An 11,083-nucleotide genomic window follows, 5' to 3' on the forward strand; every position below is an offset into this window, starting at 1 on the left:
TGGACCCTCCGTTCCTAAAGGGAGAGTTGTGAAGTCAAGTAGAGCTGCCATGATTGGAGTGAACATGAGAGCTCAGAGAGGCTGAGACACTGGGCCAGGCTCACACAGCTGGTAAACAGCGGGGTGGGTTGAAGCCAGGACCCAGGTGGTAGCCCTATGTCAGCTCCCAGGCTCCGCACACCAAGGCCCTTCCCAGAGAGATTTGGACCACATGCCTGTTTCTCATCCACAGGCTGAGTTGGAAATCCAGAGAGACGCCCTGGAGCCAGGGCAGAAGGTGGTCATCGTGGACGATCTGCTGGCCACTGGTGGTGAGAGTCTCCCCTGAACGAAGAGGGCCTGGCACCAGGGAGTTGATGGGGGTGGAAGAAAGTACCTCGCCATGTGCGTGAGAAGTGAATTAGTGCCTCAACACTAGTTTACCCTGTGTACCAGATGGGAGCCTGGTTGCAATGCCAACTCTTTTTGCCCCCAACCTCTGAGTGGCCCAGGCTGCATGAGGGTCTCACTCTGCTCCTCCCACCACCACCCCCAGGAACCATGTGCGCAGCCTGTAAGCTGCTGGACCAGCTGCATGCAGAGGTGCTGGAATGCGTGAGCGTGGTGGAGCTGACCTCGCTGAAGGGCAGGGAGAAGCTGGGGCCCGTGCCCTTTTTCTCCCTCTTGCAGTATGAGTGACCCAGGCGCCTTTCCCAACACCAACTGGAAAAAGTACAGCCTGTTGCTACAGTGACCTCCAGTGGCCGCCAGGGGGCACTGACTGCCCACTTGGACTTTTTAAAATCCTTTCCTAGGGTTGAGTGACTTTCCAGCACCTGGGACCCTTCCTGCAGGTTCTGGAGGTGCAGAGGTCTAAAGCTGATAGCCCAAGGCAAAGCCAAGCCCAGGCTGCTCAAGTTCTTTTACAGAGAAATGAAAACATGAATAATCAACTTTGCTAGAATGGTGTTTTCTTCAGTCATTCAAGGTGGGATCTGGGCCTCAGGGCCAGGAGGTGGGGAGCAGGTGTGGGGACCCCATGGTTGGGTGTGCATGCCTGCTTTTAAAGCATTTACAGCAGTTTGTGGTTCTCTGGTGGGGGAGCAGACCGTTTAGGAAGCAGGTGCTGCTCAAATTGGGTTCCCAATGCTGCTGTCATAAATGACACAAACTCGGTGGCTTAAAACAAGTTTATCAGTTTTAGAGATTAGAAGTACAGTTGTCCCTCAGTATCCATGGGGCAGGGGAGGGGATTTATTCCAATACTCCGCCCCCATACCATAGGATGCTCAAGTCCCTCATATAATTGGTAGTGTGTATATATAACCTATGCACTTAGCTAACACAATGTTAAGTGCTATGTAAACAGGTGTTATACTGTATTATTTAGGGAATGACAGGTCCATATATGTTCAGTACAGAGCAACCATCTTAAGCCTAACTACATAGTACACATCAGCAACTTTTTTTCCTTTGAAGTTTTGATTGGGCAGTTGAATCCATAGAGGACAAATTTAAAAAATCATGTTATACAGGGCTGGTTGCTTCTAAAGGCTCCAGGGAAAATCCATTCTATAACTTTCCCAGTTTCTAAAAGCTACCCACATTCCTTGGCTCACTGCTCCACCCTCCATCTTCAAAGCCAGTGGTGTACCACTCGTCTCTGCTCCTGCCTCCCTCTTATAAGGGCCCTTTGATGACAGTGGGCTCACCCAGGTAACCCAGGATAAGCTTGCATCTCAAGATCCTTATGTTGGCATCTGGGGAGGGGGTGTTCTTTTGCCAATTCAAACCTGTGACAGCAAAGCTATGCTCCCACACACACACCCCACATTCCTGTACCCCCAGTGCAGCAAAGACAAAGCCAAGAGAAAGCAGTTTAATGATAATACACTGTACAAAGTGGGCATAACACCCACACTAGCCAGAGTCCCCCAGGCCATGCAGCCAGAACCCAGCCCAGCCTCTGGCCCTCATGGGTACTCAGGAAAAGGAAAGTGCATCATATTCATAAAGGAATAAAACAGGCACAGTGGACCAGGCTGGGGCCTTGAGCCGACATTTGTTGGTCCGCAGCATCAGGCTCAGAGTGCTTCAGCACGGGCAAGACAGGCCAGCCGTGCAGTGACAACCGCCAGGTCAGCAGCCTTGTCCAGCTTAACATAGGTGTCAGTACGGATGCGGTGGAGGCTGAGCCAGTCAGGCAGCAGCTCAGAAAGGAGCTGCACATGCTTCTCCATCTCCCCTGCAAAGAGAGGGGCACATGAGGCAGGGGGGCCTGACTCCCCCAAACTTTCTCGGTCTATGTGCACAACTATAAAAGGAGATGCTGCTCCCACCTCAGGACCCTGTCAACAGGCCTTCTGTAGTGCCAACCCTTCCTCTACGCTGGATCTGTCTATGCCCCCAGAAACAAGGGAGTAAACAATAATAAGACAGAGACTGGAACCAGGGCAGTAACTGCACAGCCTTCCCAAGGAGGTAGTCCTCCCATTGAGCCTGTCACAAGTCCCAGCACTCAAAGACCACACAGCAGAGGTGTCCTGCAGCTCTGAGGGACTGCAAGGGCAAAGGCTGGGTTTGTAAAGCTGGAGATAGCCTCAAAAGGCCACAGGGGTATAGGGGCCAAATGAAGGATTGGGAAGTCACCTCAAGGACACTGCCCACTCGGTACAGCAGGTGCTCAACGCATATGTGGGGAACAGTGCAAATTCATGGTGCCTACCCTCATCTGTGACCGCAGCATAGGAGGCGTTCCTGCACGCACCTGGGCTCATGGCTGTGTGGTAGCTACCCACCATCCTGGTGCAGGCCACCTCCATGGTGAGTGCCAACTTGCGCTCAGACACGAAGATACTACGTAGCACCCGTGCTAGCTCAGGCAGCCGCTCAAGCCGCTGCAGCCGCTGTTCCTGCTCTGGGCGCCGTGTCATCTGTGCCAGCTGCTTCTGTGCCTCCTTGGCCCGGATCTGAGTTGGGTAAGGGGAGCAGTCAGTGGAAGGCTGGCCTATCCCCTGTCCCCAGTGACCCCAAACACTCACCCGCTCCAGCAGGTCCTGGGACACCCCCTTCAGGGGGGCAGGTGGAGTGGCCGGGGGTGTAGCTGGTAGTTCGGGGCTAGGGGACCCAGGGCTGCTGGGCTTGGCTGTACGCAATGCCAGGTCACTCAGGGCCTTCTCCATCTGGCGCAGGTCAGAGGGGAGAGGTCAGAAGCCTCCCCTGGCCCAGTCACAGGGGAGGCCCTTCATACCCCATCTGCATGGACCCCCTGCCCAGGAGCCTGTGTCCATCCCAAGTTCACTCCCGTACATCAGGGGCCTGTGCTGGGTACCCTAGGGCAAAGCCTGCCAATGGGCAGAGCTCTGAACATGGGGAGGGCACATCCCACCACCCCTGAGGCCCATGGTGGAGCATGTAGAAGTCAGGCTGCCCCACCCTGAGAAACTAGGGCCATCCTCACCCTAGGTGACATAAGGCTGCGAGCTTGGGCCAGCACTTCCTGGGCAGTGGCCACCTTCTCTGTGGTGGGTGGCTGGGGTAGCTCAGCAGGCTCAATGTCAGGCACTTCATCCACATTGAAGCGAGGGTGCCAGCGTGTCAGCTGGTCCTCAGGCACCACCATGGGGGGGTTCAGGGAGGCTAGGAAGGCCTGTCCAAGAAAGGGGATACCAGATGACCTGTCTGGAGGTGGGGCAGCGCTGTCCAGGTTTCCATCCCAGCTAGGCACCCTCAGGCAAGCTACTTCATCTCTCTGGGCCCCCAGATGCTCAGCTGGGTTGAGGGCAGAGTAGAGCACCCACTGAAGTCATCACAAGCCTCCCAAGGCCCGAGGCTATAGTACTGAGCTCTCCACTTCTCTATTCAAGGCAGAACCTCCCTCAGCTGAGATCCACGGCCAGGATCCCTAACCTGCCCAGGATCTCCAACCAGCCCATGCCCACCCCATCCATGTGAGATGACTGCCCGGCCTCGCTGAGTAGTTGACAGAACTCTAAAACTCAGCTTGAGAAGGCCCATTTCCTGCTGGGTATGATGGGGCTGTGACACTAAGGACAGATCAAGCACTAAAGGAGGGGACAGAGCTCAGGGCCCACCACAGGGGAGACACCTCATACAACAAAGACTGAGCTGGTGATCTTGGGGTTGGCTAGCTCACCCTGTGGTGCTCTCGGACACGCTCCACCAAATTCTGGCTGAAGACCTGCCGCCGCTGCAGGAGTCGAGAGGCTGTGAGCTGGGGGACCATGTTGCCAATCTCTGTGGGAAGAGTCTAGGGCTGAGCCTCCTGGACCAGACCCACCCAGTCGCCCAGCCCCACCCCCACAGGTCTCAGATACCTTGCACCCATGCTCAAAACCACACAGTGCCACAGATGTGGAAACCGAGGCTCAGAGATGAGTGACTCGACCACAGCACACTCACCCTGGTCCAACAGTGGCTCAATGGTGAGCTGGTAATCAGACTTCTTGAATCCATCCTTGAAGGTGGGGACATTACGCTCCTGGCGGAAGCGGTAGGAGGTGGGATATACAGTTTTGATCTGGCCCACGTTGCGCTCCTCAAAGCGCCTATGGAATGAGGGTGCCATAGTCAGAAAGCCAGGCAGAGCACAGGTCAGCCTCCATCAGCAGGACAAGGCCCCCACCCTCCAAGGGCCCTGCTCACTTGCGCATCATGTCTTGGACACCCTGCTTGACCTTGGCGAAGGTCACAGTCTCTGACCGGTTGTAGAGCATGCCCACGATGGTGTCCATGCTGCGGAACATCTCAGCCAACACCTGGTACTTGTAGGGCAGTACGAGGCCAGGGAGCCCTGGCTGGGCCAGGGCATGGAAGCGCTGGTAGGCGGGAGCCTTCTCTCCACTGCCAGAGAGAGAGCCAGGCCTTGAGAAAAGCACCAGACCTACACCCCGTTCAGCAGTTAACAGCTAGCAAAGTGGCCAGGGATACCCCAAAGGTGGGGTTTGCAAAACTGCCACCACCACACACTATATACCAGTTTACAAATTCCCTGTATGCCCACCTCCGCATCAGAAGCACTATCAGCGATGGAGTCAGAAAAGTGTAGCTTCAAACCCAGTTCCGCCACATCCTGTCACCGAGGGAGGTCCCTGGCCACCCCCAGCCCTGGATTATTTCTAAGAGGCACATGATGACTACAGGATCTGGGGAGAACAGACACAGCAAGAAGAAGCAAACACCCAATAACTGCTAGCTGTCGATGTCATTTGAAATTCCAAGGGCCCACTGAGGCAGGAATTGGTGCCCTCTTACAGATGGAGAAGGGTGCAGGGCTAATGAGCAGCAGTGCTGAAATCTGAGCACCCTACCGACTGCGCTGGCTCCCTGAAGCAGCCCCGGTCCTCTACTCAGCCCTGCCCCCCACCCAAGGCCGCCCACCAAGGACTCACCATGGCCCTGCTGGGTGCTCCTTGGCCTCCGGTGTACTGGATTCCCCAGCATCATTCCTCTGGGTACTTGTCCTCAGCTCCTGGACCCGTGCCCCCAGCTCCCGGGCCCGTTGGAGGCACAACTTGAGCTCAGAGAAGGTGGCCTTTGAGGGGACCTGTGGACACAGGGTGCTGTCAGTTGGCCAGTCACCCCCATGCCTCCCTCTCTCACCCTTGGTTCAGCCTCCTCACCTTGTCCTCTTGGGGTGCCAAGTTGGGCAGCTGACCTGCTGAGATGACCTTCTTTGTCTTCTTGCTGGGAGAAGAGTGCTCTGGGGAGCCAGAGGCAGCTGGGGAGGCAGGGTCAGAGACCTGGAGGAAAGGACCCCAAAAATGAACAAATGACAAGACCCTTCAGTACACTGGCTCTGCAGAAAAAAGATTTTCTGCTTTCCTCAGTCCAACCTCTTGAGGGGCAGCCCCCTTAATGGAGGGCCCTGGCCCACCCACCTGTTTGTTCTTCTCAGAATGGTTACCCGAGCCTGACCCTTAACCTAGCCTTGCAGACAGGCCTGGCATTTACCAGCCCTCCCAGCTCTGGCCCTCCCACATCAGTCAGATCCGCAGACTCCCCTATTCAAAGCTCCTCCCTCACTTCAAGTCCCTTCTAAGCTGAGTCCTTACCCTAGCCATAGGACACCGACCTGCCAACTCTCTCCTCCCAAGCCACAGTTCAGGACTCTCACTTGGGGCCTTGATTTACCCTCTGCATCCAAGCCTTCGGTCTGTGCCCCCCGTTTGGGGCGTGTCTCTGCAGAAGCGGCCTGACCACCGTCCCGCCTCAGTTTCCCCTCTCCTCCGCAAGGCCCCTACTACCCCCCGCCCTCACCGCGTCGGCCGGCAACCTCAGCTTCCTGCGTGCAGGTGGCGCGGGCTCGTCGCGCGTGAGCTCTTCGCGCGCGGGCTCGGCTGACGGACGGGCGCGCTTGCGGCTGCCGCCCTTGGTGGGGGCCGGGGCGCTGGGCTCCAGCTTGGCAGGGCTCGGGGTTCTCCAAGTCCGCTTGGCCCACGACGACGCGGCGCGGGGTCTGGGACGGCGGCGCGCAAAGAAGTCGGTGAGACGGCACTGCGCCATGGCGAGGCGGAGACCGAGGATGGAAGCTGCAGCCGGAGCTCTGCTGCGAACGGAAGTGGTGGCGCGCTTCGCGCCGATTTTCGCGCCACATGAGGCTCCGCCCCCGACGGCTCCGCCCCAGACGGCAGAACCACCGGCCCAAGGACGGGGGTGGAAGGGAAGAGACATGGACGCGCCCAGGCGCATGCGCGCGTCAGAGGCGCTCAGGCTGTGCCACAGAGCGGCGTTCTTGGTAGTTGTTGGACATCTTCGGCCACTTGTTCTGTGTCCTCGTGGGATCTGCGCTGGACTGCGCGGCTCCGGGTAGACACCAAGCTAGTGCATCCGGGAAAACTATACAGTGTGTTTAACAGAAAAAATGCCACGCTACTTCCAGCTTAAATTTAATCAGTGTAATGAAACAGTAACATTGCGCTGCGCGGGGCCGCTGCCTAGGGGAAGGGGCCGTGCACGTGACCCGGCTGTGCACTTGACGAGACCTGGCCGCTGTGTCCTGGCCTCCGCGCGACCTTAGCACAACCTGGGGCCTGGGCGCCCCATGGTACAGACGCGGAAACCCCAGGGCATGGGTTATTTGTCCAAGGTCTCCCAGGTAGGGAGTGAAGTGTGGTGGGTATACACCTCAGAAAGAAAAATGTTCTGGTATTAGAGGAACATACTAAAACCACTGAAGGGTGAACTTTTTGATATGTGAATATCTCAATCAGACTATTTTTTAAAAAGTTGCTTTCAAAAGTTGAAAAGAAGTGTTAGTTCTTAAAACTTAAAGCTTAGGTTTTCTGGAAAACTTGAGACCCCGATGCCAGATAAGCAAGGCTCAATGCTGGTGGAATTCCCAATACAGAAAAATGCAGTTCCTCCAATCCTGAAGTGTGCCTACAGGTCTAGGTTGAAAAACTACAAAGGTTGTCTTTGGGAGGGGTGAGGGCTGAGAGAGGGGCTTTACACTCCCAAGTTTTCTGTAAAGAGCGGGAACCGTGCCTACGTAAAAAATGTCAGTTAGGTGATGCCATTGATGCTTGCAAAATGACAAGAGAAAATTGGGGTTTAATGCAACAGATGGGTAAAACATCGAGTGTCCCATATGTATAAAGAGAGTTAACAACTAGACCCATGTTTTTTAAACAGCCGGTAGCAAGTTACTAGCAGGACAAAAATCAACATGGAAGGTTGCAGCCAGTATTTTAAGGTTACGTTTTTGTACAATTTTCTTTTGGTATGTGTGTAGTGAGCCACCACTTAAAATATATTTCTTAAAGCAGTAGTTGGGGTTTGGAGGCAGGAATTGACATGATTCAAAGTGGAACACTCCAAATTTAAGCCTGCTATGCATTGAAGAGGGAAAGCTTGCAGGGTTCCAGAACTGTAATGGGAGCATAATCCTTTGGTTTATGACTGCTCATCAGGAAGGAGGGAGCTTTCTTCTCTACCAGTGACTTGGTGGTTCCCCACTCTCTGTTCCACATTTAGAAAATAAGGAAACATCTGCTCCAGGAAAGGTAGAGGCAGCTGGACCTAACCACAAGTGACTTGTCAGTCTCTGGCTGCTGGCAGTTTGACCCAGCCCCTGCTCTCTACAGATAAGTTGATGGGCAGGGTGGAGCCTGCCCACCTGCCCACTGGGCAGCCTGGAACCACAGAGTGGTGTGCTGGGCTCGTGCACTTGCAGTGCTGTGCGAAGGGGCTAGAGGCAGGCCCTAGGGTTGTGAGATTGTGAGACATCCAGGGAAACCATCTCAGGAGGGGGCCTCCCTTCCCACTTGGCCGCCACACAGCCTTGTGACTTAGGCACACACTGGCAATCAGGTCTACCTTAAGGGGACTCTTGGGAAGGAAAGAGTGTGCACAGCGTGGCTGTAATTTGGGCTAGCCCTGGGGCACGACCCTGGAGGCAGAAGTGGGCCCTAACGGTCCCAGATAGCTCTGGGGAGGAGCTGAATCCTAGAAGGACCATCTGGTAGGGTCTTGTAGAGTCCAGAAAGTGAATGTTAAATGAGTCTAACCCATGTGCGATGAGGGGAAAGAAGTTTTGGTGTTCTAGGGACTTAACGGTGTGGTCTGCATTCACCCCTCACAACCAGCCAGCAAGAAGAGGGCATGCAGCACAGCAGGGGCCTCGGGACCTTCACCAGTGCTATGGCCAGTGTCCACGCCCTGGCATAGGGTCTGGTTTGGCCACTGTAACACATTTTTAGTGTCACTCCTAGGGAGTGGGCATCTTGGGGACAACACCTCAGAAAATTGCAGCCTGCCAGTAATGGAATTTACCCCTTTCTCATAGTCACTGCTGATTGGACAAGAGGCACACAGCTAGCCAATCAGATCCTCTCCTGGAACCAGAGACTTGACTCTGGAGCTGGAATCACCTCTCTTCTCTGATTGCAAGAAGTAAGATGGACTAGGGCTGCTAACTTCTACCATGTGTGTCTCAGAAACAGAGAGGAGTATGATTTTATTCTATAGTGCTGAACACATAGTAGAAAATATTAAACCAGTGAATGAAGAAGCAGGGCTATGCCTTGATTTAACTCATTTCTGTCACCTACCTAGCAAGCACTCAAATATGTGTTGAATGTTGGTGGCCCCCAAAAAGGTGCACTGGTTCTCTACTGCTGCATAACAAATTATCCGAAACTTAGCAGCTTTAAAATAATCATGTGTTATCTCACGGTTTCTGTGGGTCAGAAATTCAGGAGAGGCTCGGCTGGGTGGTTCTGACTCAAGATCTCAAGTTGCTGTAGTCAGATGGTATTGGGCTGGGGATGCCTGGAAGGCTCCCTCCCTCACATGTGTGGCACATAGGAATAATCCAGCACCCAGGGCTAGAAAAGTGGGGACCGTGTGGGCCTCCTCTCTCTCCCTCCATGGGTCTCTCCTTGTCTCCCAGCTTGGGGCTCTCCAGGTGAGACAAGAGAGCATGCGGGACATATCCCCTTTAATAGCTGAGCCTTGGAAGTCCTGCCCCTCCTGTGGGTTGAAGGAGTTGCAAAGGTCTGCCCAAGCTCCAGGGAAGGAGACGTAGGCTCTGCTCTTTATGGAGCAAAGTCCTGGTCACATTGCAAGAAGAGCTGTCTGGAGGTAAGGTAGTGAGGAAGCTCCTCCAAGAGAAGAGATTCAAGCACCGAATGTTAGCTGCCAAAGTGTGAAAGCCCCCCGTGTGCCAGGTACAGTCCTGAGAACTTTACATGTATTGACATGTCTGATTCACACAGCCACCTAGGACATGGGTGCTACAAATATGCCCCATTTCATGGATAAGGAAATTGAGGCCAGAAAGATTGAGCCACTTGCTTCAGGTCACACAACCTGCAAGTGGCAGAGCTAACACTCAAACCCAGGCCCCGCCTGGCTGGGCCGTCTCTCTAGGCTAAGCCAGAGCCCGTCTGCCTACCCAGGTGATCCCCATTTGAGACTGGAGCAGCTTGGATCTTTCCCCCACCAGCTCCCTGAAAGGCCTGTCAGCTTGATGTCTTTGCCAGCGGGGCCTGTTCTGGGTCTGGCATATAGTTGGCATTCAGTAGTTGTAGGATGACCTGAAGTGTTGACCCAGAGGTTGGCCTAAAGGACTGTCATGGTCTCTAGTTTGCTTTTCCTGCAGAATTTCTCAGCCCCATATTCGGTCTTGCATCAATGTTCAGCTGTACCTTAAAGACCTAGGGAATCTGGTGCTTCTCTCTCTGTCTCTGCACCCTGGTCCCAGCCAGGGTCCTCTCTCACCTGGATATCTGCAGTCGCTCTTCACCATGTCCCTGTGGTCACCCTGCTGGGCTCAGCCTTTAATTAGAGAATCTATAGTTTTAGAGAGCATTTACTGAGGGTTCATTATTGTGACATAAACACAGAAATAGTTCACAGTCTTCATTTGTGTGCCCCGAGAAGCAGACTCTGACTCAAGGATTTGGGGGCAAATCATTTATTTGGGAGATGGTTCCAGGAAGTAAGGGTTTGGAAGGTAAGACAGGGAAAGAACCCATACAAGGTGTATTCCTGAGCAGGTGACCACCGAGGGTGACCACCAAGGACAACTGTGGCCCCGTTACTTCAGGACTTCTGGGAAACACTGTAGAACACTCTCAGCATTGTTCCACCTGGGACCAACTGTGTCCTCACTCGGTGAGGGCTGCTCCCAGGGGCCTTAGCCATCTCCTCATGCCTACTACTCTAATCTGCACCGCTCCACCTTTAGGCAGAGAGAAGCCAGGAAGCCATTCGCATGGAGGGAAGCTGCCTGAAAGTGATCCTCAGATTATGTACTGAGGGGATCGGGGTGAGCTACCATAAGTGTCTGCTACACTCACAGATGTGTGTGTGTAAATGCAGAGGCATATATGTACAGTCGACAGTTCTCAAAAGTGGACCCATGAGGTCAAAACTATTTTCCTAAACTTATCAAAGAAGACTGTTTGTCCTCAGTTATCTGGAGAGGCTATTCCTCCCCTTTCCAGCTACTTCCCTATGTGAGGCCAGATTTTCTTAATATACTTAACCAAAACAGCTCATCCCAGCAGACTGGGTATGGAGTAGCCTGAGAATCCAATGGTCCTCTATTAAGCTAGACATTAAAGAAACTGACAAAAAA

At 54.0% G+C, this 11,083-nt stretch overlaps 2 protein-coding genes across 3 annotated transcripts; one reads left to right on the forward strand and one right to left on the reverse strand.

The window, feature by feature from the left end:
• Positions 1-39: 39 nt before the first annotated feature.
• On the forward strand, positions 40-943 carry LOC105299913 (adenine phosphoribosyltransferase-like). The gene is made up of 2 exons (XM_011371882.2): positions 40-311; positions 536-943. Exons 1-2 carry the CDS (start codon positions 212-214, stop codon positions 676-678), a joined length of 243 nt encoding a protein of 80 aa, XP_011370184.1. The 5' UTR covers positions 40-211; the 3' UTR covers positions 679-943.
• A 900-nt stretch (positions 944-1,843) lies between these two features.
• Positions 1,844-6,577, reverse strand: CDT1 (chromatin licensing and DNA replication factor 1). 2 transcript variants are annotated; one of them, XM_011371885.2, is made up of 10 exons: positions 6,259-6,577; positions 5,622-5,741; positions 5,391-5,545; positions 4,645-4,842; positions 4,402-4,547; positions 4,136-4,236; positions 3,440-3,628; positions 3,021-3,161; positions 2,747-2,948; positions 1,844-2,224 (listed from the first exon to the last, which is right to left on the reverse strand). In XM_011371885.2, the coding sequence occupies exons 1-10, from the start codon at positions 6,502-6,504 to the stop codon at positions 2,064-2,066; spliced, it is 1,659 nt and encodes a 552-aa protein (XP_011370187.1). In that variant the 5' UTR covers positions 6,505-6,577; the 3' UTR covers positions 1,844-2,063. The 2 variants fall into 2 exon arrangements, with proteins under 2 accessions (XP_011370187.1, XP_011370186.1); XM_011371884.2 differs by having other exon boundaries at positions 2,705-2,948; positions 6,259-6,504.
• Between the last annotated feature and the right edge of the window lie 4,506 nt (positions 6,578-11,083).

Source organism: Pteropus vampyrus, unplaced genomic scaffold (assembly GCF_000151845.1).
Source record: "Pteropus vampyrus isolate Shadow unplaced genomic scaffold, Pvam_2.0 Scaffold196, whole genome shotgun sequence".
Classification (NCBI taxonomy): Eukaryota; Metazoa; Chordata; class Mammalia; order Chiroptera; family Pteropodidae; genus Pteropus; species Pteropus vampyrus.

Bases quoted from the DNA above. Each gene is read 5' to 3' on its own strand.
- CDT1 (XM_011371884.2), bottom strand. From the start codon at position 6,504: ATGGCGCAGTGCCGTCTCACCGACTTCTTTGCGCGCCGCCGTCCCAGA. The intron at 5,742-6,258 runs GTGAGGGCGGGG...CCTTTCCTCCAG, and splicing joins TGAGGTTGCCGGCCGACGCG to GTCTCTGACCCTGCCTCCCC. The intron at 2,225-2,704 runs GTAGGCACCATG...CTCTCTTTGCAG, and splicing joins TGCTGCGGTCACAGATGAGG to GGGAGATGGAGAAGCATGTG.
- LOC105299913 (XM_011371882.2), top strand. From the start codon at position 212: ATGCCTGTTTCTCATCCACAGGCTGAGTTGGAAATCCAGAGAGACGCC. The intron at 312-535 runs GTGAGAGTCTCC...CACCACCCCCAG, and splicing joins CGATCTGCTGGCCACTGGTG to GAACCATGTGCGCAGCCTGT.